The 27,066-nt window shown below is 42.5% G+C and overlaps 1 protein-coding gene across 2 annotated transcripts; it reads left to right on the forward strand.

Moving 5' to 3' along the window:
• The first annotated feature begins 8,659 nt into the window (after window positions 1–8,659).
• cdc27 (cell division cycle 27) lies at window positions 8,660–25,611 on the forward strand. Of its 2 annotated transcripts, none has more exons than XM_038981223.1 (19): window positions 8,660–8,837; window positions 10,215–10,290; window positions 10,817–10,964; window positions 11,109–11,234; window positions 12,169–12,266; window positions 12,523–12,692; window positions 14,871–15,088; window positions 16,549–16,660; window positions 16,915–17,033; window positions 17,353–17,452; window positions 17,850–18,054; window positions 18,322–18,494; window positions 18,717–18,869; window positions 19,098–19,306; window positions 22,128–22,245; window positions 22,558–22,686; window positions 22,833–22,907; window positions 23,442–23,604; window positions 23,979–25,611. In XM_038981223.1, exons 1-19 carry the CDS (start codon window positions 8,811–8,813, stop codon window positions 24,065–24,067), a joined length of 2,508 nt encoding a protein of 835 aa, XP_038837151.1. In that variant the 5' UTR covers window positions 8,660–8,810; the 3' UTR covers window positions 24,068–25,611. The 2 variants fall into 2 exon arrangements, with proteins under 2 accessions (XP_038837151.1, XP_038837158.1); XM_038981230.1 differs by having other exon boundaries at window positions 23,982–25,611.
• The last annotated feature ends 1,455 nt before the right edge of the window (window positions 25,612–27,066 follow it).

Consider the following 27,066-nt stretch of genomic DNA (forward strand, 5'->3'; position numbering starts at 1 on the left):
CTGCATTGTGTCCCGCCACCCGCCAACCCCTCTTTTACACTACTACTCTCTGTTTATCATACAGTGGGGCAAAAAAGTATTTAGTCAGCCACCAATTGTGCAAGTTCTCCCACTTAAAAAGATGAGAGAGGCCTGTAATTTTCATCATAGGTACACTTCAACTATGACAGACAAAATGAGAAAAAAAAATCCAGAAAATCACATTGTAGGATTTTGAATGAATTTATTAGCAAATTATGGTGGAAAATAAGTATTTGGTCAATAACAAAAGTTTATCTCAATACTTTGTTATATACCCTTTGTTGGCAATGACAGAGGTCAAACGTTTTCTGTAAGTCTTCACAAGGTTTTCACACACTGTTGCTGGTATTTTGGCCCATTCCTCCATGCAGATCTCCTCTAGAGCAGTGATGTTTTGGGGCTGTTGCTGGGCAACACGGACTTTCAACTCCCTCCAAAGATTTTCTATGGGGTTGAGATCTGGAGACTGGCTAGGCCACTCCAGGACCTTGAAATGCTTCTTACGAAGCCACTCCTTCGTTGCCCGGGCAGTGTGTTTGGGATCATTGTCATGCTGAAAGACCCAGCCACGTTTCATCTTCAATGCCCTTGCTGGTGGAAGGAGGTTTTCACTCAAAATCTCCCGATACATGGCCCCATTCATTCTTTCCTTTACACGGATCAGTCGTCCTGGTCCCTTTGCAGAAAAACAGCCCCAAAGCATGATGTTTCCACCCCCATGCTTCACATTAGGTATGGTGTTCTTTGGATGCAACTCAGCATTCTTTGTCCTCCAAACACGACGAGTTGAGTTTTTACCAAAAAGTTCTATTTTGGTTTCATCTGACCATATGACATTCTCCCAATCTTCTTCTGGATCATCCAAATGCTCTCTAGCAAACTTCAGACGGGCCTGGACATGTACTGGCTTAAGCAGGGGGACACGTCTGGCACTGCAGGATTTGAGTCCCTGGCGGCGTAGTGTGTTACTGATGGTAGGCTTTGTTACTTTGGTCCCAGCTCTCTGCAGGTCATTCACTAGGTCCCCCCGTGTGATTCTGGGATTTTTGCTCACCGTTCTTGTGATCATTTTGACCCCACGGGGTGAGATCTTGCGTGGAGCCCCAGATCGAGGGAGATTATCAGTGGTCTTGTATGTCTTCCATTTCCTAATAATTGCTCCCACAGTTGATTTCTTCAAACCAAGCTGCTTACCTATTGCAGATTCAGTCTTCCCAGCCTGGTGCAGGTCTACAATTTTGTTTCTGGTGTCCTTTGACAGCTCTTTGGTCTTGGCCATAGTGGAGTTTGGAGTGTGACTGTTTGAGGTTGTGGACAGGTTGTGGACTTACAGAAAACGTTTGACCTCTGTCATTGCCAACAAAGGGTATATAACAAAGTATTGAGAAACTTTTGTTATTGACCAAATACTTATTTTCCACCATAATTTCCTAATAAATTCATAAAAAATCTGATTTTCTGGATTTTTTTTCTCATTTTGTCTGTCATAGTTGAAGTGTACCTATGATGAAAATTACAGGCCTCTCTCATCTTTTTAAGTGGGAGAACTTGCACAATTGCTGGCTGACTAAATACTTTTTTACCCCACTGTATATGCATAGTCACTTGAACCATTCCATTCCAAGATGGCGTAGCAGTCAGACGTCTTTGTCCTGTCGTGTCCCTTGTATATATCTTTTTACATCTTTTTCTTCGCATATCTTTAAAAAATATTTTCCTAAAACTCAACTTCTAAATACTCTCCTGCAACCCGCCTCACCCAATGTGGCGTGGATCTGCTTATTTCTAAAGTATTTCTATTTACTTCGGATCTGGAATCCCTCAACTGAAGCTAGCCAGCTAACTACCTACCAGCTATCAGTCAGCAAACCATTGCTAGCGGTCATCAGCTAACCTTTAGCTCGGAAAGCTCTCGCCAGTTCGAACAACGTGACTCAAACCAGAGCATAACGGACCTATTTCTCTCCATATCCCTGGATTCCTACCGCAAACTCTGAACATTTTCATCTGGATCTTCGCAACTAGCTAACCGCAATCCCGGGTGACCACTCCTGGCTAGCATTTCCATCCCGGAGCAAGCACCAATTAGCCTGAAGCTAGCCCGGCAAGGGCTCCTGTGCTACCACCGAAGCCCACTCCTGGGCTACAATATCCGGACCCCTTCTACTGCCTGTACGGGGCACGGAACCCCGCCAATCCTCTACGACTGGAATACCGACATAATCTGCCCGAGGATTCCAACAGGCCCCTCAGGCGCGACGCCCGCTGAAGGCCCATTCTGCTAACCTGCTAGCTACCTAGAGCTACTTGGAACCCTACTGATTCCACGACTGGTCTATCGACGTCACCGCACGAAGAGGCAAAAACAGACTTACCCCCATCGCGACGTCCCCCAAAGGCTAATTTGCTAGCCCCGGTCTGCTAACTGCTAGCTTCCATGCCCCGGTCTGCTAACTGCTAGCTTGCCTGCTCCGGTCTGCTAACTGCTAGCTTGCCTGCCCCGGTCTGCTAACTGCTAGCCCCTGTTAACTGCTTGCTTGCTAACCCGGTCTGCTAACTGCTTGCTTGCCAGCCCCGGTCTGCTAACTGCTAGCTTGTTTAGCCCCGGCCTACTAACTGTTAGCGATTTAGCATCGGCCTGCTAACTGTCTGAATCGCCGTGTCCCCAGTCAGCCCAACCACTCACTGGACCCATATGTTCACTTGGCTATGCATGCCTCTCTCTAATATCAATATGCCTCGTCCATTACTGTCCTGGTTAGTGATTACTGTCTTATTTCACTGTAGAGCCTCTATCCCTGCTCAATATGCCTTAACCAACCATGTTGTTCCACCTCCTACATATGCGATGACATCACCTGGTTTAAATGTCTCTAGAGACTATATCTCTTTCATCATTACTCAATGCCTAGGTTTACCTCCAATGTACTCACATCCTACCTTACCTTTGTCTGTACACTATGCCTTGAATCTATGCTATCGTGCCCAGAAACCTGCTCCTTTTACTCTCTGTTCCGAACGTGCTAGACGGCCAGTTCGTATAGAATTTAGCCGTACCCTTATCCTACTTCTCCTCTGTTCCTCTGGTGATGTAGAGGTTAATCCAGGTTCTGCAGTGCCTAGCTTCTGTAACCGTAAAAGCATTGGTTTCATGCATGTTAACATTAGAAGCCTACTCCCTAAGTTTGTTTTACTCACTGCTTTAGCACACTCTGCCAACCCGGATGTCTTAGCCGTGTCTGAATCCTGGTTCAGGAAAACCACCAAAAACCCTGAAATCTCCATCGCTAACTATAACATTTTCCGCCAAGATAGAACTGCCAAAGGGGGCGGTGTTGCAATCTACTGCAAAGATAGCCTGCAGAGTTCTGTATTACTATCCAAGTCTGTACCCAAATAATTCGAGCTTCTACTTCTAAAAATTCACCTTTCCAGAAACAAGTCTCTCACTGTTGCCGCTTGCTATAGACCTCCCTCTGCCCCCAGCTGTGCCCTCGATACCATATGTGAATTGATTGCCCCCCATCTATCTTCTGAGCTCGTGCTACTAGGTGACCTAAACTGGGACATGCTTAACACCCCGGCCATCCTACAATCCAAGCTTGATGCCCTCAATCTCACACAAATTATCAATGAACCTACCAGGTACAACTCCAAATCCGTAAACACGGGCACCCTCATAGATGTCATCCTAACTAACTCGCCCTCCAAATACACCTCTGCTGTTTTCAATCAAAATCTCAGTGATCACTGCCTCATTGCCTGCATCCGTAATGGGTCTGCGACCAAACGACCACCCCTCATCACTGTCAAACGCTCCCTAAAACACTTCTTCGAGCAGGCCTTTCTAATCGACCTGGCCGGGATATCCTGGAATGACATTGACCTCATCCCGTCAGTAGATGATGCCTGGCTATTCTTTAAAAGTGCCTTCCTCACCATCTTAAATAAGGATGCCCCATTCAAACAATGTTGAACTAGGAACAGATATAGTCCTTGGTTCACTCCAGACCTGTCTGCCCTTGACCAGCACAAAAACATCCTGTGGCGTTCTGCATTAGCATCGAATAGCCCCTGTGATATGCAACTTTTCAGGGAAGTTAGGAACAAATATACACAGGCAGATAGGAAAGCTAAGGCTAGCTTTTTCAAACAGAAATTTGCATCCTGTCGTACTAACTCAAAAAGGTTTGGGGACACTGTAATGTCCATGGAGAATAAGAGCACCTCCTTCTAGCTGCCCACTGCTCTGAGGCTAGGAAACACTGTCACCACCGATAAATCCACTATAATTGAGAATTTTAATAAGCATCTCTCTACGGCTGGCCATGCTTTCCACCTGGCTACCCCTACCCCGGTCAACTGCCCGGCGCCCTCCACAGCAACCCGCCAAAGCCCCCACCATTTCTCCTTCACCCAAATCCAGATAGATGATGTTCTGAAAGAGCTGCAAAATCTGGACCCCTACAAATCAGCCGGGCTAGACAATCTGTACCCTCTCTTTCTAAAATTATCTGCCGAAATTGTTGCAACCCCTATTACTAGCCTGTTCAACCTCTCTTTCGTTTCTGAGATTCCCAAAGATTGGAAAGCTGCCGCGGTCATCCCCCTCTTCAAAGGGGGAGACACTCTAGACCCAAACTGCTACAGACCTATATCTATCATACCCTGTCTTTCTAAGGTCTTCGAAAGCCAAGTTAACAAACAGATTACCGACCATTTCGATTCCCACCGTACCTTCTCTGCTATGCAATCTGGTTTCAGAGCTGGTCATGGGTGCACCTCAGCCACGGTCAAGGTCCTGAACGACATCATAACCGTCATCGATAAGAGACATTACTGTGCAGCCGTATTCATCGACCTGGCCAAGGCTTTCGACTCTGTCAATCACCACATTCTTATTGGCAGACTCGACAGCCTTGGTTTCTCAAATGATTGCCTCGCCTGGTTTACCAACTACTTCTCTGAAAGAGTTCAGTGTGTCAAATCGGAGGGCCTGTTGTCCGGACCTCTGGCAGTCTCTATGGGGGTGCCACAGGGTTCAATCCTCGGGCCGACTCTCTTCTCTGTATACATCAATGATGTTGCTCTTGCTGCTGGTGATTCTCTGATACACCTCTACGCAGGCGACACCATTCTGTATATTTCTGGCCCCTCTTTGGACACTGTGGTAACTAACCTCCAGACGAGCTTCAATGCCATACAACTCTCCTTCCATGGCCTCCAACTGCTCTTAAACGCAAGTTAAACTAAATGCATGCTATTCAACCGATCACTTCCCGCACCTGCTCGCCCGTCCAGCATCACTACTCTGGACGGCTCTGACTTAGAATACGTGGACAACTACAAATACCTAGGTGTCTGGTTAGACTGTAAACTCTCCTTCCAGACTCACATTAAGTCTCTCCAATCCAAAATTAAATCTAGAATCGGCTTCCTATATCGCAACAAAGCATCCTTGACTCATGCTGCCAAACATACCCTCGTAAAACTGACCATCCTACCGATTCTCGACTTCGGTGATGTCATCTATAAAATAGCCTCCAACACTCTACTCAACAAACTGGATGCAGTCTATCACAGTGCCATCTGTTTTGTCACCAAAGCCCCATACACTACCCACCATTGCGACCTGTATGCTCTCGTTGGCTGGCCCTCGCTTCATACTCGTCGCCAAACCCACTGGCTACAGGTTATCTACAAGTCTCTGCTAGGTAAAGCCCCGCCTTATCTCAGCTCACTGGTCACCATAGCAGCACACACTCGTAGCACGCGCTCCAGCAGGTATATCTCACTGGTCACCCCCAAAGCCAATTCCTCCGTTGGTCGTCTTTCCTTCCAGTTCTCTGCTGCCAATGACTGAAACGAACTGCAAAAATCTCTGAAGCTGGAGACTCTTATCTCCCTCACTAGCTTTAAGCACCAGCTGTCAGAGCAGCTCACAGATCACTGCACCTGTACATAGCCCATCTGTAAACAGCCCATCTATCTACCTACCTCATCCCCATACTGTATTTATTTATTTATCTTGCTCCTTTGCACCCCAGTATCTCTACTTGCACATTCATCTTCTGCACATCTACCATTCCAGTGTTTAATTGCTATTTTGTAATTACTTCTCCACCATGGCCTATTCATTGCCTTAACTCCCTTATCTTACCTCATTTGCACTCACTGTATATAGACTTTTTGTTTTCTTTTGTTCTACTGTATTATTGACTATGTTTTGTTTATTCCATGTGTAACTCTGTGTTGTTGTATGTGTCGAATTGCTATGCTTTATCTTGGCCAGGTCGCAGTTGCAAATGAGAACATGTTCTCAACTAGCCTACCTGGTTAAATAAAGGTGAAAAAAAAAAAATATATATATCTACATACTACCTCAATCAGCCCGACTAACTTAGAAATTGCACTGTTGGTTACGTAAGTAAGCATTTTACTGTAAGGTCTACACATGTTGTATTCCGCACACGTGACAAATAACCATTGATTTGATTTGACAGGCACGAGCACTCTTTCAATCATGCAGTCGCAAGATGAGTTTTTGAGATCAAAGTGAGCCGCGTTTGCACATTTGTTGATAATAATTGCTAGTGAGTTATTTGACCAGTTATAGCCCATTTTTGGTTAGCAATGAAAATCCTGGAAAGTCATGGTGTGTGCATCACCTGCGTGTGTGCCAGTGGGCTATTGCCAGATGAGATAGAGACATTTTCGCAGCAGGTAAAATAATGATATACAACAGACTAAATAGATAGCCAATTAAAAAATGTGTGTAATTTGACTAGTTATCTCGCTTGTGTAACTATTTAGCTATTACCATGCATTAATGTAATTGTCCTGTCCGATGTCCTAAAATAACTTTGCACTGGCACTCGTGTATAACCACAAATGGCCAGCCAACACACAGTTGATGAAACCAATGCAGCATACTCCGATTGTAAAACCAACTCTCAAGTGCTCAAAACTGGCTAGGATTCTCCTCTATTCAATACTGGCCATGTAATTCTGACAAAGTAAAAAAATATTCTTAGAATAGCCTAATTGGCCTCCCGGGTGGCGCAGTGGTCTAAGGCACTGCATCGCAGTGCTAGCTGTGCCACCAGAGACTCTGGGTTTGGGCCCAGGCTCTGTCGCAGCCGGCCGCGACCGGGAGGTCCATGGGGCGACGTACAATTGGCCCAGCGTCGTCCGGGTTAGGGAGGGTTTGGCCGGTAGGGATATCCTTGTCTCATCGCGCACTAGCGACTCCTGTGGCGGGCCGGGCGCAATGCACGCTGACCAGGTCACTAGGTGTATGGTGTTTCCTCTGACACATTGGTGCGGCTGGCTTCCGGGTTGGATGCACGCTGTGTTAAGAAGCAGTGCGGCTTGGTTGGGTTGTGTTTCGGAGGACGCATGGCTCTCGACCTTCGTCTCTCCCGAGCCCGTACGGGAGTTGTAGCGATGAGACAAGACAGTAACTACTAATAATTGGATACCACGAAATTGGGGAGAAAAAGGGGGTAAAAAAAAAAAGAGAAGAATAGCCTAATTGACAAGTAACTCCTAAACTGTCAAGATCTCCCCTGAACACTGAATATTTTAACCTTACCCACTTTAGCAATTTGATCCCTGGTTCATTGAATGAGGGATTTTTTTTATAAAGACATCAAAAGTATTTGGCTGTAATTGTAATGTTGTAAGGTGGCCAACTCTCATCCTGGAGAGTCCACGGGAGCTACTGGGTGTTTGCTCCAGCCCTGCTCGAACACACCACATTGTAAAAAAAAACAAAAAAAAAACAGGACCTTGATAAGCTAAATCTGGTGTGTTTGAGCAGGGTTGGATAAAAATCCTGCACATCAAGTAGCTCTCTAGATGGAGGGTTGAAGGACCACGTGTTTTATACAGTAGCCTATCAGTGCATTATTTTACCTTGTAGGGGGTCAGGTGCCTTGCTCAAGGCCACAACGGCAGGAGATATAATACATAGTATCAGAGACCAGCAGCCTTCCATTGTCAATATCAGTGATAATAATGAAGAATATTTTGTGAAGTGGTTCCTTGTATCATACAACACAATTTTCAGTCATCTTTTGGCCCATGGTATTACAGACCTTTTTTTGAATTGAGCTTTCAGACAAGTAAAAAATCTGTCCTACTTACAAGTGGCTAAAAAAAGTTAATGTCAAGCCCTGTTAAAGAAAACATTTAAGGAGAGTTGTTGGTAACGTGACCGTTTTCGATTCTCATCATGGACAACTTTAGCATTTTAGCTAATTAGCAACTTTTCAACTACTTACTACGTTTTTAGCTACTTAGCATGTTAGCTAACCCTTTTAACTAACTCCTAACCTTAACCCTAACCCCAACCCTTAGCCTAGCTAACGTTGGCAACAACAAATTGGAATGTGTAACATATCATACGTTTTGAAATTCGTGACATATTGTAGGAATTGCATTTCGTAACATATCATATGAAATGGATGATGACATCCAGAAATTGATACATACCATATGAAAAGTAACAGATATAAAGTTTAGTTCTATCGATCTCTATGGTTGATATACGAGTTTATATTTCAGCTAACAACCGTTTCGGTTATTTCCGTTGGTCTTCGATTCTATTCGTAAACTGATACGTTTGCACCTGTTTCGGATATGTTCGGGAGCTTTCGGCATGGTCGGTAACGGTCGTTGTGTTCAAATCTTCAGAGCTACTTCTGGCCTGGATACTGAACTAAGAAAGGAACTGAAGAAAGAGGGAAACAAAAAACAGTGGACGAGAGAAGGAGCCTGACAACGGAATGACGGTGCTGCAGGAACCTGTTCAGGTAACGAAGCAGTTTGCTATACCACGAAGAGAACTGTCACATGCAGGACAAGAGGAATGTATTGTGGCCTGCATGGTTACCTCCCTACCAGAAAGGTCCACTACTGCTACACCGAGGCCTGAGAATAAATGGTTTGGCCTAGCCAGCTAGCATTCTCCGAATAGTTGCTTCGTTGTTAAAATCGGTAAACTAGTGCCTGTTATTCATTATATACCACACAGGGGGTACTCTTTAGAACAGCCACTGTCAGCCAGGTATACGAAATTAGATAGCGGTAGGTGCCAGCTAACTAGGTGCTCAGTCATTAGCCATATTTAGCTAGCGACGTTAACTCGCTACTAGTTATGGAGCCTCAACGTTTGTTTTGAAATTATCTGGTTAATGTTAGTAATCTAGTTAGTTACTGGCAAACTAGACTAACATACCTTGCTAACTTTAGCTAATTAACGTTACTAACTTAGACTATGACAGTAAAGTGAGTTTTTCAGATAACGTTATCTAAATTAACTACAGTTAGTTAGTTAGCTAAACATTACAGCTGATCAGATTGATGATGGTTGACATTATTTCGATGTCATTCTCCCTGCAACATAATATTAGCTAACGCTAAAGTCGTTAAGCTAGCATCTAAGTTAACGTTAGCTAGTATGTCGACCAAGGTTTAAGTTATTTCAGGTTGTATTGTAAATGGGCATTTTGACAGCTGAATTGAAAATATTGAAAACCATTGGCTAGTTAGCTAACTACTCAGTGCTAGCTAGCTACATGGGTAACTGCTGTCTGCATTGATAGCGTTTGTTGAACATTTGATGCAGCTAGCTACTTGCCAGCTACCGTAACCTTAAACATCATCAGATCTGACATAGCCAAGTAACGTTACCTCAACTAACAGCCAAGTACCTCAATTTGAGTTGAGGTACTTAGCTAGACGTTACATTGCTAAGTTATCCTATGACCACAGATGTTGGTATTGATATCGAACGATGAAATAACGTTAGCTAAATGTTTGACACTTGCCACGAAAAACTGAAATTCGCATAAGCACTAGACCAGTGAAACCCCCCCCCAATTATTTTTTTAAAGATAGCATTGTCTGCCCGTCGAATGTAACTAGCTAATGGTTGTTTGCTGTGTCAACATTTCACAGCCATCTAGCTAACAGCCAGCCATAAGATTGAATAGTTCGCTATAATATGCTGCAAGCTTTGTATTCAAATAATGTATTATCAACGCATGTGCTTATTGACTAATTAGGCCATTGATTATTAGTGAGTTGTAAAGCTTGCTGTCAGAGCCACCACCAGATCAGACAATAATAGAAGGCTGTGTGACAATATGTAGAGATGCAGATGTGTTTGTTTGTCTCCCCGTGTCTAGGCTGCTGTTTGGCATGCACTAAACCACTATGCCTACAGAGATGCCGTGTTCCTGGCCGAGAGACTATATGCTGAAGGTAATGAAATCTACCCCTCTTGTCTTAAGAAGATCATGTCCATGCTGCAGCACAGCTGAGCTCCTCCTCTTTCAGCTTAACATTACTGTGCAGACAACTGTACAGTTCCACCTGATTGCTTTAATCCACACATATAGTCCTGAAAGGTTTTGACATGATGGTGGCTTGTGGGGCCTGACTGACACATGCAAAACAGGTTTTAGAACAGATTGTCATTTGTTATAGAATAGCCTGTAGGCTGCTGTTGCTTTAATGTGGAACGCAAAACACTGCAGTGTACTATAGCGTAGACGTGAGTCGATCAAAATAACATGTCAAGTATGAAAATTGGTCACATGCCAAAAGGAATCTAATGCAAGTCTGAAAATGTCGGCGCCAAATTAATAACATTTATATTTATAACTCCTAGTCATCTGGGATTGTGCTTTTGGTGTTTGTGTGTGTGTCAGGGTATGTATCTGTATGTTAATTTAAGTGCAAATTATGCAAATGAATTATTTGGATGCATCTTTTATCCTCCTCACAGTGCATTCGGAGGAGGCCCTCTTTCTGTTAGCCACATGCTACTATCGTTCGGGAAAGGCCTACAAGGCATACCGCCTTCTCAAGGGGCACAGCTGCACAACACCACAATGCAAATACCTCCTCGCCAAGTGCTGTGTGGAACTGAGCAAGTAAGGATGTTATTTTGTGTCTGGTGTTTTAGGTCTCATAGCTATGACATTGTGCATGCTTTGAATCCAGAGTGTCTGGATAGCTCCCTTCCTCTTTGACACCTGTATGCTCACATCAGTGGTCCGGTCCTCTTCTCTTCCCAGGCTTGCAGAGGGAGAGCAGATCCTGACAGGGGGGGTCCTGAACAAACAGAAGAGCCAGGAGGACATCGTCACGGAGTTTGGAGACTCTGCCTGTTTCACATTGTCCCTATTGGGGCAAATCTATTGGTAGGATAACCATGTTCATTACTTCATTGTTGAACATTGTTGAATCTAAAGCATGTTTGGGGAACGTTTTCAATTGAGAGTTGATTGCTTGTGTGCTAGCTATCTATAGCAATACCTAATGTTTTACTATGCAACTGAGTGATAGACGTTGCACCCTAGTGAAGAGGGTTGGGCATAGCAGTGCCTTGATGTTTGTTTGTCGCGATGGACTTGTTTATTGTATCCTGAAGGAAACCTTGTTAATTCAGCTTCCCATGGTGTTGCTAATGAATTAAAGGGAGCAGAAATTGAGAATTGGAGAGAAGGCATGTCTGTGAATGATATTTGGATGTTACCTTGGTCAATTCAAATGGGCTATTTGAATGCAGGAAGGGGCTGTAGCAGCCTCCTAAGCAGAGGATGTCCTTTTCTACAGATATACTGTATTTAGAACATGATGTAAGCTCAGCCAGTGGGCTAGAATGTCCGAGCATTTAATTATCACTTAGTCATGGACATCATGTTACAATTTAGACATGCATGAACCACAATCAAAATGCTGTTGTCTCAATTTCTAAGGTTTAACCATATCAGAAATCAGACTCTAAACAACAACGTGGTATGCTGGTATATTTCACAGTGCTGTTGCATTATTACTGTGTGATGTCAGGAAAACCAATGTAGCGGTTAAGCAAAGGTAATTGGTCTGGTATCTAACATGTGTGACCGTAATACAACCATAAATGCCCAGCGAGTGGTTGCTTCCTCTTATAAATTAGATTTGAGGTACAGGAACAAGCTAATCCTGACAAAGATATTAGCTGGAATGTTCTGAATTAGATTAACGTAACCAGGCGCAATGTGTTTTGTTGTGTGATTGCACGTGCGTGCCTGTCACCCACATGCGTCACTCAATATCGAGAAGATAATTTTCTTCTTCCTTCTGTCTGTGCAGCAAAACGGATCGTCTGGCCAAAGGTTCTGAATGTTATCAGAAGAGCCTGAGTATGAATCCTTTCCTGTGGTCTCCGTTTGAGTCCCTCTGTCAGATCGGTGAGTCAGTCAATCAGCTGGGATGGGTGGGTGGTAGGGTAGTTAGTTATATAATGCATGTTAAGATGATAGAGTAGAATATGTATTTGCATTAACAATAGAGTTTGATTCACTCGTCATTGTAAGACAAAAATGAGAAACTTACACTGGTCCTAATCCCAAATCGAATTCCCTGACCAGTGCTCAGGCTCAAATCCACTCTATTCCCTCCCCCTGCTCTTAAGCTGATTGTATTAACCTGTATCTTTGTTGTCAGGCGATCGTCCGGACCCAGAGCAGATCTTCAGACTGACGTCCCTGCAGTTCTTTAGCGGCGGGAGTGGAGCCCCTCCCCTGTTCCCTATCAGCCCTGCCCACACACCAAGCCACAACATGCCCCACCGCCAGGTGGACACGGTGCTCATGGAGACGCCCCAGGACACCTTAGTACGTCCCTTCGACTCTCCATCCCCCTGTCCATTTAAACCCAGTATTCCTGTTCATATTTTTCTAAGGCCAGGTTCGGCTCTCTTTACAATGATGGCTTGCATTGCATTGGTGCCAAGATGAAAGAGTGTTTAACCTGGTGTTTGGTTAGGGGTTGGGACTGTGGAAGAAGGTGATCTGTGAACACTAGGGGTGTAACAGTAAACTTATTCTTACTGAACTGTTTGGTACGGGGACCTCGGTTTGGTCTGCAATGTGAACCCAAATGTATATATCTTTTTTTTTTATGTACACACGTGTGTGTGTGTGTGTGTGTGTGTGTGTGTGTGTGTACACACACACACACTACCGTTCAAAAGTTTGGGGTCACATAGAAATATCCTTGTTTTTGAAAGAAAAGCTATTTTTTTTGTCCATTTAAAAGAACATAAATTGATCAGAAATACAGTGTAGACATTGTTAATTTTGTAAATTACTATTGTAGCTGGAAACGGCTGATTTAAAAAAAAAATATATATATATATATATATATATATATATATATATATAAAAAAAAAAGGGAATATCTACATACAGAGGCCCATTATCAGCAACCATCACTCCTGTGTTTCGATGGCACGTTGTGTTAGCTAATCCAAGTTCATCATTTTAAAATGATGAACTCACAAGTCCTCACAAGTCCTCAACTGGCAGCTTCATTAAATAGTACCCGCAAAACACCAGTCTCAATGTCAACAGTGAAGAGGCAACTCCGGGATACTGGCCTTCTAGGCAGTTCCTCTGTCCAGTGTCTGTGTTATTATTCCCATCTTAATCTTTTCTTTTTATTGGCCAGTCTAAGATATGGCTTTTTCTTTGAAACTCTACCTAGAATGCCAGCATCCCGGAATCGCCTCTTCACTGTTGACATTGAGACTGGTGTTTTGCGGGTACTATTTAATGAAGCTGCCAGTTGAGGACTTGTGAGGCGTCTGTTTCTCAAACTAGACACTCTAATGTACTTGTCCTCTTGCTCAGTTGTGCACCGGGGCCTCCCACTCTTTCTATTCTGGTTAGAGCCAGTTTGCGCCGTTCTGTTAAGGGAGTAGTACACAACGTTGTACGAGATCTTCAGTTTCTTGACAATTTCTCGCATGGAATAGCCTTCATTTCTCAGAACAAGAATAGACTGACGAGCTTCAGAAGAAAGTATTTTGTTTCTAGCCATTTTGAGCCTGTAATCGAACCCACAAATACTGACGCTCCAGATACTCAACTAGTCTAAAGAAGGCCAGTTTTATTGCTTCTTTAATCAGAACAACAGTTTTCAGCTGTGCTAACATAATTGCAAAATGTTTTTCTAATGATCAATTACCCTTTTTAAAATGATAAACTTGGATTAGCTAACACAACGTGCCATTGGAACACAGGAGTGATGGATGCTGATAATGGGCCTTTGTACGCCAATGTAGATTTTCCATAAGAAATCTGCCGTTTCCAGCTACAATAGTCATTTACAACATTAACAATGTCTACACTGTATTGCTGATCAATTTTATGTTATTTTAATGGGGCAAAAATTTGCTTTTCTTTCAAAAACAAGGACATTTCTAAGTGACCCCAAACTTTTGAACAGTGGTGTATATACACACACAGTACCAGCCAAATTTGGACACCTACTCATTCAAGGGTTTTTCTTTATTTTACTATTTTCTACATTGTAGAATAACAGTGAAGACAAACTATGAAATAACACATGTGTAATCAAGTAGTAATTAAACAAATCTAAATATATTTGAGATTCTTCAATGTAGTGCCTTAGACCGCTGCGCCACTCGGGAGGCCCCAGGACCTCCAATTTTTTAGTGAACCTGAAAAACTAAATGAAACCAGGTTTTTAAAAAAATGAAACAGATTTTATAGGGCCCTACATTATATGGCTCATGATCTATTCCTTGGTTCGTTTGACATCTTTTGCCAACAATAAAACTATCTAACAGTAACGTTTGGCATTTAATTTTCCACTGTACCGAACCATGACCCAAAAACCGCAATATGTATCGTTACACCCCTAATGAACGCTTTATGATAAATAACACTTCACAAGCAAAGACCACAGTTCTTTCTAATAACCTGCCTATCCAAATGTGCAATGAAGAACTGACAACTGCTGTCTCGTTCCCTTTCCCTCCCCTGTAGGAATTAAACAGACTGAACCTGGAGTCTTCCAACTCAAAGTACTCGTCTCTGAACACAGACTCCACCATGTCCTACATCGACTCGTCCGTCATCTCCCCGGACACCGTAGGGCCTCTGGGTACAGGCGGCTCCCTGCTATCCAAACAAGTGCAGAACAAACCCAAGAGTGGGCGCAGTCTACTGGGGGGATCGGCAGCACTCAGCCCCCTAACGCCCAGGTACTGGTGGTCTCAACCCGTACACACAAATAAGATGTTTTTTCTCAGTAGTGGCTCTATTACATGTGTTGGGCTGTTTTATCATAAGTGGATTGACACAGGCACGCGCTATCTATCTGCTCATAAGTGTCGTGTGGCACTGTATTTTGAGTGTGGCGTGTATTCTGTGTGTTGAGGCACTCCCACATGTTTCCCTCTTTGACTACTTTTACAGTGTCATTATATAGGGTGTCCATCCACTCTGCCCAGAGTGGGTAAAAATGCACTTTGGTGATTAAATTTCACTTCCTTATGTTTATAAAATACATTTTACCAAGACAAATATGATTATTCATGTTCTAACAAATTTCGTAACCTAATACATCCGTTAATAAGCACTAAGCTTTGTTGACAGAGCGGTGCAGGTTTCTCATAACTTTTAAGGATTTAGCATTTTGTGGTTGTCTTCGAAGTTGTTTCCGCGGGTCGCAAAAAGCTAAATTAGCATGACACGAGTTGAATTGAATGTAAAAGGCTTTGAAGATAAAAGCTTGGTACACACTCAATGCTCCGTTGACATTTCACAGAGATACGTTTGTTTTTGTGAGAAATCTTTGAAGTAGAGCAGGAATTTCACATTAATACGAAAAGTTCCTACTAAAATATGGAAGCATTACATATGTCTCAATCGATATCTATCTTACCTCTATATTGTTTAATGTCCTGCGCATTTTATAAGAAAGATGATGAGTTAAACGGTGAGCCTGTATTTGCCTTATTAATTCTCGCACAGCATCCAGCCTAGCAGACGCAATGCTATTTTCCTGTATTTTGACCACTTCTCTGGCCTCCATTGATTTAGTCATCCTACAAGGGTGAAAACTCTAACATTTGAATGGATTATGATAGAGACATGAGATTTAGAGCATTGGTCTTCTTAGAGGAGTATCTGCCCAATTTAATGTTATTTTGCACAATTTAATGTTATTTTACCCATTGGTCAAAATATGCATTTTTAATTGGACACCCTACATTTATAGAGGCATTGGCATTCTCCTCAGACCATTATTATATTGTCAGCGATCACTCCGCTTGTAATTTGTCCATGGCTTTGAAAATTGTAGTCAAGTAACATTTATCTAGGTTATAATTTGATATTGTGCACCTGGCTGCAGTACATGCTGGTCTATCATTCATTCATTCATCCTCCAACTCCATTGTCCACTAGCCTGTAATTAGGGAGACTGTAATGATAACTGGCTTCAGAGGACGTCTTGATTACTGCTTTTCCTCTGTCCTCTACGACGGTTTTGTTCTGTGAGGGCTTTTCTACCTCCGTTAAAGGCTTCTCTGGTACTGCAACTGGATGTAAATAGCCTCCATGGGGACTTCTGCATGATAGGCTAAATTATACAGAGCTGAATAAGTCAACAATGTAGATGAGATATACTGAGAATCCATTTGAATGATCTTATTCCCAGTTTTGGAATCTTGCCCCTGGAGCCCAGCCCAGGGGACCCCTTGTATCTGCAGAACTACTCTCACAGTGGCTCGGGGATGGAGCCACCCCCTCCCGGAGTCCCACCAAAGAAGGTACGCACGCTTCATCGCTATAATGAAGACAACACGCCAACCGCTATGTGGCTCTCCTATTTGGAGTGTTAATCGAAGAGCAACATACTGTGTGTAAAAATCGTTCTATGCACGCTGAATAGAAAACATTTCAACTTCAGAGGAGATTCCTTTAATTTCAGTAACGGATTGAACAATGGAGGTCAAAGATGTTTTGTTGGCCATTTTTTTAAATGTATTTTTAAATAGCTTTGTTCCCACTTTTCCCTCTTCAGTCTGTAGCGAGAATCAGCCAGCCGGGGACGAAGTCGGTGTTTGCACAGAGTGGCAACAGCAGGGAGATCATCCCTATCTCCTTCAACCAGACTCAGACCACTGCCCCCCCACAGACCAGGTATGTGCTCATTACAAGGCCCATATGGACCCATGTTTACAGTATGGAAATGCAGAGATATTGCCAAAAAAGACAGCTGTCCTCACAATACTTGTTTATTTTCAGTGAGAATTCATGCAGGGTGAAATTGTGTAAATGTTATGAAATTGTGATCCATACTTGTTTTGAGTCAAGTGTTGTGGTTTAAACTTGAAACACTGCAGCATTTTTGCTTGGTCAAAATGTCACTCATGGCGTTGGTGTGCTCTGTGCTAGTGGTTGTCTAAGTATGAAGACCTGATGACAATTGTTGTGCTCTGTTTGTCTGTGCCTACTGTAGTACTACGCCTCAAGTGCTGAGCCCCACAATCGCTGCTCCCCCCAACGTGCAGCCCAGACGGAGCTCCAGACTCTTCACCAGTGCCAGCTCTACTGCCAAGGTAACATAGCAGAGACTCAGAGTTTGAGTGGATTTTTCTTTTAAACATATACCCAAATATTGGAATTGAGATGGACAGTAAGATTTGTGGTGCATCTTTTGAACCAGGAAAACAAAAACATCAGTTTGCTCTCAAGTCTAGCATTTTAAGTAGTGTTATGATATTTATGAGCAGAGATTGCATTTTATATGTATTATTTTGTTCTATATAGAATAGAGGTTGGCTCAAAACAGACTGCCCGTCTGGGTTGTGCTGCTGAGATTCTTGGCAAAGATGTTATTTTTCCTCTTTTTCCCTATTACCAAATATCAAAAGGGGGGGGGGGGGGGGGCAGACATGGTTCTGATGTCAGCAGAGGTCTTTGAGATGCTAAACACAAACAAACATTACTCAACAGGAGAATAGCAAGAAGCTGAAAATGAAGTTCCCCACCAAAATCCCCAACCGGAAGACCAAATCAAAAATGGGCAAGGGAGGCATCACCCCATCCAACCTGAACGAGAGCATTGAGATCCTCAAGCTGGACTCGTCCATGACAGACGGGAAAGTCAGTATGGGCTCTCCTCAGTTCCAGGCCTTCAGTCTGCAGAAGGCTGCTGCAGGTGAGCTGGGACACTGTTAGAATTAACTCTCACACTTTGACTTTCAGTCTTCTTTGCCTGACCATGTTGAGGTGAGATGTAGGGATACACTGCCATTAAAAACAATGTCAAAGTAATGCAGTAGTTTTCTGACTTTTTTTATTAAGTTGCTGTTATAATTGTACTACATTTCTATAGTCTTATTAGCCACCTTGTCATACAATGTCCTTACAAAGATGCCATCACAAGTACTTATCTCCAAACCCCTCTTTTCCCTCTGTGTTCCAGATGGCCTGATGTCGCTGATGCGAGACATCGGCCGGGGGTACCTGGCCCTCTGCTCTTACAATTGTAAGGAGGCTATCAGCATCCTGAGCCAGCTGCCTTCCCATCACTACAACACAGGATGGGTCCTGGGACAGATCGGCAGGGCCCACTTTGAGCTGGCCGAATACATGCAGGTAAGGGAGAACCTTCTTTTGCTAGGTTCATCTTTCATACCTAAAACAGGGATTGTGTGCATCTGAAGCTGTGCTCCTGTCCTTACTATAATTTCACAGGGTTAAGACTGTCAAATGGATGCAAAGAGTGGTCGATGGCTGTGTTATGGTGGCTTCTGCTACTTCTCAATGGCTCGATTTATAAACTTTTCTCACTATTTGCCTCCTGTCCCCTCCCTGCAGGCGGAGAGGATCTTCTCAGAGGTGCGGCGCATCGAGAGCTACCGGGTGGAGGGCATGGAGATTTACTCCACCACCCTTTGGCACTTGCAGAAGGACGTGGCCCTGTCGGCCCTGTCCAAAGACCTCACCGACATGGACAAGAATTCACCAGAGGTACATAGTTAACTAACACACTGGGACAAACAGTTGCATGTACCGTATCCACATGTCTAGTCCTGGGCTAAAAAGTATGTTCAATTGAGACTTTTCCATTGGGAAATGCTTACAAGTGATTCTGTCTTGGAGTATGGTTGCCTTAATTTAAAAGATCCATATTTTTGCTCCTTCCGCTCCTCTTCTATTCCTTCCCTCCTCCCCAACTCTCTCTCTTTGTCCCCTTAGGCATGGTGCGTGGCTGGTAACTGTTTCAGTCTGCAGAGGGAGCATGACATAGCCATTAAGTTCTTCCAGCGTGCCATCCAGGTGAACCCGGGCTTTGCCTACGCCTACACGCTGCTAGGCCATGAGTTTGTCCTCACAGAGGAGCTGGAGAAGGCTCTGGCCTGCTTCCGTAACGCCATCAGAGTCAACACACGCCACTACAATGCCTGGTGAGTTAGTGCACAACCTTGGAGTGATAGTGGATGTGACAAAATCTGAATTACAATCGTAATAGATGTGAAAATGCTCTATTATGGTTGAGAATGAAACGACTGAACAAATGAACAACGACACAGCACAGCAAGTAATTGAAAGAAATAGGTTTTGATTAGGTTTTACTGGTAATTGGGACATGCGTAAATACCAACAAAATAACTTTTTGGTCTGTGTGTTTCAACTAACTGTACTAAAATGCTTAAAAGGCCGCTAAAATTGTAAATGTTGGTATCGTTCTTTTTGGCACGGAAAATATCGGATATCTGTATTGGCCAAAAATGTCATATCGGTGCATCCCTATAATTCACCAATACATTTCTTGGTAATCCAAAAAATATCAGGTTTTAAAATCACAGCTGGCCTTTTACATTGTTTGCTGCCTCCATTCGGGATGCATTGTTTCAGTTTCAATGACTCAATATAAAAACGGATGAATGTAACTAAGGTTGGGAATGTCAATACAATCAAACTAGCAAGGGAATGATCACAAGTCCGTCATAACGTGGCTAATAGGCTAGGATATCTATTTATGTAGCAAGCTAAAAACATGGAGCCTAATGCTTGCTAGCTAGCTAGCTTGCAGGATGTCATGCCATTGGAGGAGTGAGTGACTCTCCCCCCCACTCATATCGTTTTTTTAGTGGCTATACAAAGCTAGAGATGCAGGTGTTATTTGGTTAGCTAGCAAGAACTTGAACGACTGTTATACAGTTAGCATAACTCTTGCATTCGCAAATTCACTCTGGCTGTCTATTTCAGAGCACTCTCGTCTGAGTGTGCCAGAGCGCAGAATAACTGATGAATTTACGAACGCACAACACCTACTGAATATGACCGGTGTCAGTAAACATAGGCAAAAAATAATAATAGTTAGTCAAGAATGCTCTAGATTACATGTAACCAGCTTTTCTACATCAAGTAAAATGGTCAGAGTGAGGTGATCTCACATTTGTGTCTGGAAGTAGCTAGTTAGCAAACTAGCCAACTTTAGACAGTTAGCTTAGGTGCTTGGTTGGGACAAGCATGCATTGGCAGGCAAGCTGCAGAAGGATGAGGCTATAATTCCCCATTGTTTAGCTGAAAAAGTTTGAGAGTGTTTATCTAATGTTCCTTCGTTAGATTTTATCTCCTCTTGCTCTGGCTAGCATTAGTTGTTGGTCTTGTTGATGTGCATAACTGAGTGAGAGAGCCTACCTTTTCATGGTTGTTTGATCAATAGAAATGTAAAGTTCCCAAATGTAACTCCCGTGTCGTTAACATATTTGCAGAAATCCATTCGGGTGTATTTTGTGGCTTTTGGCAAATGCGTTCTAATGATCTAAAGTTGCGCTGTTACAACTGCCTGTAAACACAGTCCAGTTCAAAGTGAATGATTGCCGGCCCATGTAGCAAATGGCATGTTTACATAAAGGTCTACTGTAGCTCTGATTGGCTATAGTGCACCAGTCTGTGTAGACTCCGGTCCTGGACAGACATGTTTTTATTCATTTTTATTAACTGCATGGACTATTAATTGTCCAAATGCACGGCCGCTTTCCCACTTTATATTGCTATAGATTTTACACAAATGCCTTAGTATACGTAATTCCCAAACATTCTAAGAATTTATGAAACGTGAAAATGACCAGTGGTTGCTTGTCAGAATTTAAGTGTCATTCTTCCTAGTGTGTATATGAACAGATTTGTATACGATTTTATGTTGCTAAAATGCTGTCAGTTTCACTTTAAATGCAACACTGTTTCTCACAAGTTATTTTCAAAGAGTTGGCTAACAGCAAGCGTGCTACAATAAAACTTATTGTTGAAAGTTATTCTTGAAAAAGGAGAAGCTAACAAATTAGCAACAACATCCTCTTTGATAACACCTGCTGCAGCCGCTGCAAACTAGCCGACAACAAAAGCTAGCTAGCTAGACCGTGGGAAACCTACTGCTCGCTATTGCGCAGTGACCTGTCGGCCTTCAAAAGTGCAGAAATGTCCATGTTTTTGTAAAAAACGGTCCCACTCATTAAGTCAATGTGATTGGTTGATTTCATTGTCACTCCAAAATTTTGCCCTATTACAGTTGAATAGCAGAAGCCTTTTTCTAGCTTCTGATGGCCTAGCCAATGGCTGACTTAGCTAGGTATATTTATCTCCCCAGAGACCAGCAAAGAAATCCTGATTGGATAATTTTTTTCTCTGCAGCGTTAACCCTTTTCAGTTTTTGTTGAAAAGAAGAGATTAAATCAAACTCCATTGAAAATAATAGAATTAGCATTATTATAATCATAATTTTATAAAACCTTAGCCTGTAGAAGGCCCATTGTTCCCCACTGTGTTTGGGTTAGGAATAATTCGTAGATTGGCTCTATTTTCCCCCAGTATGCATTTTTTCACTATTCTGAATATCTAAAGAATCCATATGTTCTGAAATATGAACATAGAAATACTGGACATTTTGAACACTTATGGTGGGGATTTGACAAAATTACCGTCATGGTCTTGAATTGGACTCACATTTTTCTGGTCTTGACTATGTCTCGGTCCCTTTGTCCCCCTCTCGGTCTCGCCCCCCCACCTTTTGGTCTTGGTCTTGAATCGGTCTCGCTTGAGGTGTTCTCGAACACAGCACTGTATTACCTTAATGCAGATTAATAATCTGAAGTCTTAGTAAAGAATTAAAGCTAAAACGTCATATTTTGATGTTAGTGAATAATTCAGGATTATGGGAGACACTTGTTATCTCACCTCTCTCTCCTCTCTCCGTCTCTCTTTCTATCCCTCCATCTCCAGGTATGGCTTGGGGATGATATACTATAAGCAGGAGAAGTTCAACCTGGCAGAGATTCACTTCAAGAAGGCACTTAGCATCAACCCTCAGAGCTCTGTGCTCCTCTGCCACATCGGAGTGGTGAGTGGCCCGCTACACTCAGTCTCTTTCAGCTCACTCAGTCTGTCAGGGCACTTCAAGACATTGCATGCTGATTTAAAAAAAAAACATTTTTTTAACCATCTTTATGTTTTAGAAAAACACTTTATAAATCATATGTATTATTATTACTATTTTCAAAGCCTGTAGTATTTTACATTTGGTACTTGAGTCCTTTCTCCAATGTTCTTTATGGCACACTAACTAACGTGCTCCATGTTTCCTGTTGTTTCCACAATGTTCTTTATGGCACACTAACTAACGTGCTCCATGTTTCCTGTTGTTTCCACACAGGTTCAGCATGCACTGAAGAAGTCTGACCATGCTTTAGAAACCCTGAATAGAGCGATCAACATAGACCCCAAGAACCCTCTATGCAAATTTCACAGGGCCTCCATCCTCTTCGCTAATGAAAAGTACAAGGTAGGTCCATATGGCATTTCACAAGCGAACACTGGCTAACCTACTTTTCAGCACAATTCGTCTTCTTCCGTATTAATATTATCATTGTTCACTGTATTTTCTATTGGTTAAGTCTAAGCAAACAGTTTTTTGTGTTCCCTTTTCAGGCGGCTCTTCAAGAGCTTGAAGAGCTGAAACAAATAGTGCCCAAAGAGTCCCTTGTTTACTTTTTAATAGGAAAGGTAAGCAAATGTAAACTTTTATTTTCTTTGTGGGGATTATGAGGAAAGGAGCCGACCATAAGTGAAGAATTTACTGTCACTTTGATATTCGTACTCAATAATAGACCACTTTACACTCGCCTCTCAAATCTCATATAGTCTGACTTTGTACAATGGACTAAATAGCTATGAGATGTTTGACATCAAATTTTATTCTTCACATGCGCCGAATATAACAGGTGTAGTGTAGACCTTACTGTGAAATGCTTACTTACGAGCCCTTAACCAACAATGCAGAGTTTTTAAAAAGTAAGAAACATTTGCTAAATAAACTAAAGGAGAAATAGTAACCCAATAAAATAACAATAATGAGGCTATATACAAAGGGTACTGGTACCGAGTCAATGTGCAGGGGTATGGGTAAGTTGAGGTAATTGTGGCAATATGTAAATGTAGGTAGGCGTTTAGTGACATATTTCCTAGTTTACGAATGTATTCGTATGGAAGGTGTGTCCTGCTCTAATCATATGCTTTCTTCCCTATTGCTCCCCTCAGGTGTATAAGAAGCTGGGCCAGACCCACTTGGCATTGATGAATTTCTCCTGGGCCATGGACCTGGATCCCAAAGGAGCCAACAATCAGATCAAAGAGGCCATAGACAAGAGGTACCTCCCTGACGACGAGGAGCCTGTCACTGAGGACTACCCCTATGACTCAGGTACAACCATTGTGACTGCCATGACCGACTGACACATGGCTATGACCATTTAGTTCCCTGTTAATGATGGCAATGGCCTGTACATTTGTTATGAGTTGCATCATTTATGAATGCAAAATATTTGACAGCCTTAAAATTAAACATTGAGTACTAGTAGTAAATAATTGAGTCAATATACGTCCACATTTGAATAGTATATGTGAAACACTCCAGAAAGGTGTAGCCAAGTGGCCTACCACTAAAGTACATATCTTAGGGCGAAAATGCCAATATGGTCAGGTTTCTCTGTCTGTCTATGTTACTTCAAGAAGGAAGCTGAAAAATGTCAGTGTCAGGAGCCATGCTTTGACCTCTAACCTCCACCTTGTCCCCAGCAGCTGAGGTGGAGGAGTCGCAGGAGAGCAGTATGACCGACGCAGACGACACACAGCTCCACACCGCCGAGAGCGACGAGGTCTTGTAACTCCCCTGACCCTATCCCTCCACCCCGACCCCTCTTTTGGACTTAAAAACCATGCCAACCTGGAGCCAACCTCTACACTCCAGTATTAAAGAGGAAGAGGAAAAAAAGGAAAACAAGGAAAACAAACTGCTGCTAATACAGTACCTCCGATTTATTTTCATCATCTGCTATTTCTTGGTTTCGTTTTCTTCTACCCCTACACACACCACTACCACCACCATCCTCGTCCTTCTCCTGTCATGCCTTAGTCCTCACTGGCTTATCGTTCTCGTCGGCTCCCATGCAGCCATGTGTGGACGTATTTTTTTATTTTAGTTTCTGGTTTGTTTTTCCTAGAATACCTCATCGGCACCACATCGCCCCATCAGTGCTGATTTTGAATGTCCTGCCCCTCATCATTGAAAGACATCACTTTCGCTTCTTTTAGGTTTGGAGCGCTGCGCTCATGCCCACGGAAGAAAAATAAACAACAAACATTCATGGAAGTTCCTGTCTTAATGTTTAGGTTTTTTTATGTTATTTTTTATCAGCTTTACTCTGAATAAACACTTGTGTTATAGCCTGTAACTCTTTGGTTCCTCTCTCCTGATTGGTCTGTGATTAAATGTATGGGAGAGAAATGAGGACAAGCACATTTCTCGCCTTTTCTCCGGGGCGTTGGGATGTCCAAGGTGTTCCAACCATGGTTATGGCCCGGCAAGTTTCAGCTAAAGCAGACAGATAATATCTCCTACTTGAGATCTAGCAATGACAGATGTCTCGATCACAGATGAATAAATAAAAGTGACATTTAACCATGTTTGTTTTAGAAGTGCCTCTTATTGACAACGATATGAGAAGCCAGTGGTTCATCAACCTGTCAACAAGATTTGATGTGCAGTTCTTTTGAGGTGATTCATCATGAAATACTTCTAGAAACAAATGTGATAAAATATGATAATCATCCACAGGTTTAGCCTGAGTGTCGGTCTGTTTGAGCTATCATGCCAACTACTTGTCATTCGTCGTACCAAACATATTCGGCTTGACAATTACATTAATGGAGTTGGGAAGAGCACAAACTGATCTGGCACAAGCCTACCACAGGTTGGTCCTCACTGACCACATTAATACAAGGTATGATGACGGGGATTAAATGCCCAGTTTCAATATTTGGATGCATCTGGTCTAGAATGAATCACCCAAACATCCAAGTGTGCGTTTGGGGAATTCCGCATTGATTCTGTGTGAATGTATACAATGTTTCTTGATGTGCTTCTTAACGTACAGTTGGGAAAGGCAATCTCAGTGCCGCATTCAGAAATATTGCCCCATATCAAGGAGTTGAAATGCCTTTCCTAAAGTTTTGGTCTTTTTTTTCTAAGGCAAACAACTTAATTTGTCCTCTGCACAGCCAGGTCAAAATATTATGTTCTCATTTTGCAAGTGCGTCGGGGTTTTAATTTAAAATGTGTTCTGTCTTTGGGGATAATGTCTGTTCATGTATATATGTGCTATTCATTTTAAGGTTATTTGAGATTATAGAATAAACTACTTTAAACATGTCCTCTATTTGACTGCCTTGTACTCCCCCAAAATGTGATGTCAATAAATGTAAGACTTGTTGGCTGCGTATGCCTTTACAAACACCTGATAAGACAATGTATCTTAGTAGATGCTGATCAGAGTAAATTGGACAATGATTGGGGGACTGAACAACAGTTTATAGCCTAGTTTAAATTAAGTATGGATTTATATCACAAGTCTCAATTAATTGCATTGAGAACACTGATTAGTTCATGATTTCTAAGTGGGGGGGAAACCAGTATTGTTTCAGGACAGGAGATGAAGATAACTCAGCGGTTCTGACAGTAGTGGGAGGATATTTTCACAATTGAGGACCTGGATCAGAGAAGAACTGGGATGAGCATCTGCTGTATCCTTGCCCTCACTGGCATACCAGGACATTGCATCTGATGTATCTTTGCCTTCACTTCCATAGCAGGACATTGCATCTGATGCAAGCAGGAACTTGGAGGCGGTATATGGATGTTAGTAAGGTTATTTTAAGGTTAGTCTTATCTTGTAGAAGGACAGAAAGACCTCTGCAAGTGGGGCATGGCATTAACTGACAATACACCTAGTCGGTTTCAGGTCCTCAACAACTGGGCCACTCCACATACAACCACATAGGCTCGCACCTTTATCTCTGTATAATGCAATTTTAGTCCAGCAATGTCATATTACACACTACAGCAGCCTTAAGAAAAGCCCCTTCAAATGACAGTGATTCAATTTGTTGTGACCCAGCATCAGCTTGTCAACACATCTAACACCGTATTAGGTTGCTGAAAAAGCAAATAAACAGCTTCGAATGTTCTCAGTGGCTATTACTAGGTACAAATTATGCTCCGTTTAGCCAATTAAGGTTTGAAATTTGGAGACTAAATACAAAGTAATTTGTGGCAAATGATTTGGTGGAGACCGGGATAATTTGGTGAAATTGACGTTGAAGAGTAATTGGCTAACTATTTAGTCTAATCAAATTATTTTACTTTAAAGTATTGCACTGTTATTGAGCTTGTATATTAATGACAACAAATGGTAAACTTCCATATTATTTACTTTCAACAGGACGCCCATCCGTGCAGACTAGAGGATAATAAGCCAATCGCCATCGCTGCATAACCAAATTGACGAATCACAGTGCTAGGCAGGCGGGTAATTCCGGTTCAAGACTGGTTGACTTGTGCAGGTAAGTGAACATGAATTCTTCACTCTGTCATGTTAAAACTGAGTTTATCTCACGTAATTTTACAAAACGGATTATGTTAGAAGATAAAATGAATAGAGATGGGATTTAAGTGTGTTATTTTATATGTTATTGATTTATTTGATGATCAAGTTTGAAATGCTAAGGTAAAACTGCTAACGTTACTGTGGGGTTGCAGTCAACAGGCCAAATAGTGTATCTAGCTAGCTATCGTTCTTCGGGTGTCGTACAGTAGGCACACACACTT

The sequence above is a fragment of the Salvelinus namaycush genome, chromosome 3 (genome assembly GCF_016432855.1).
Source record: "Salvelinus namaycush isolate Seneca chromosome 3, SaNama_1.0, whole genome shotgun sequence".
NCBI lineage: Eukaryota > Metazoa > Chordata > Actinopteri > Salmoniformes > Salmonidae > Salvelinus > Salvelinus namaycush.

What these genes read in the sequence shown, in the direction of transcription:
- cdc27 (XM_038981223.1), top strand. Translation starts at nt 8,811, where the DNA reads ATGACGGTGCTGCAGGAACCTGTTCAG. An exon ending in CCGGAGTCCCACCAAAGAAG is followed by an intron (nt 16,661 to 16,914) that starts GTACGCACGCTT and finishes TTCCCTCTTCAG; the next exon opens with TCTGTAGCGAGAATCAGCCA. An exon ending in TTTACTTTTTAATAGGAAAG is followed by an intron (nt 22,908 to 23,441) that starts GTAAGCAAATGT and finishes TGCTCCCCTCAG; the next exon opens with GTGTATAAGAAGCTGGGCCA.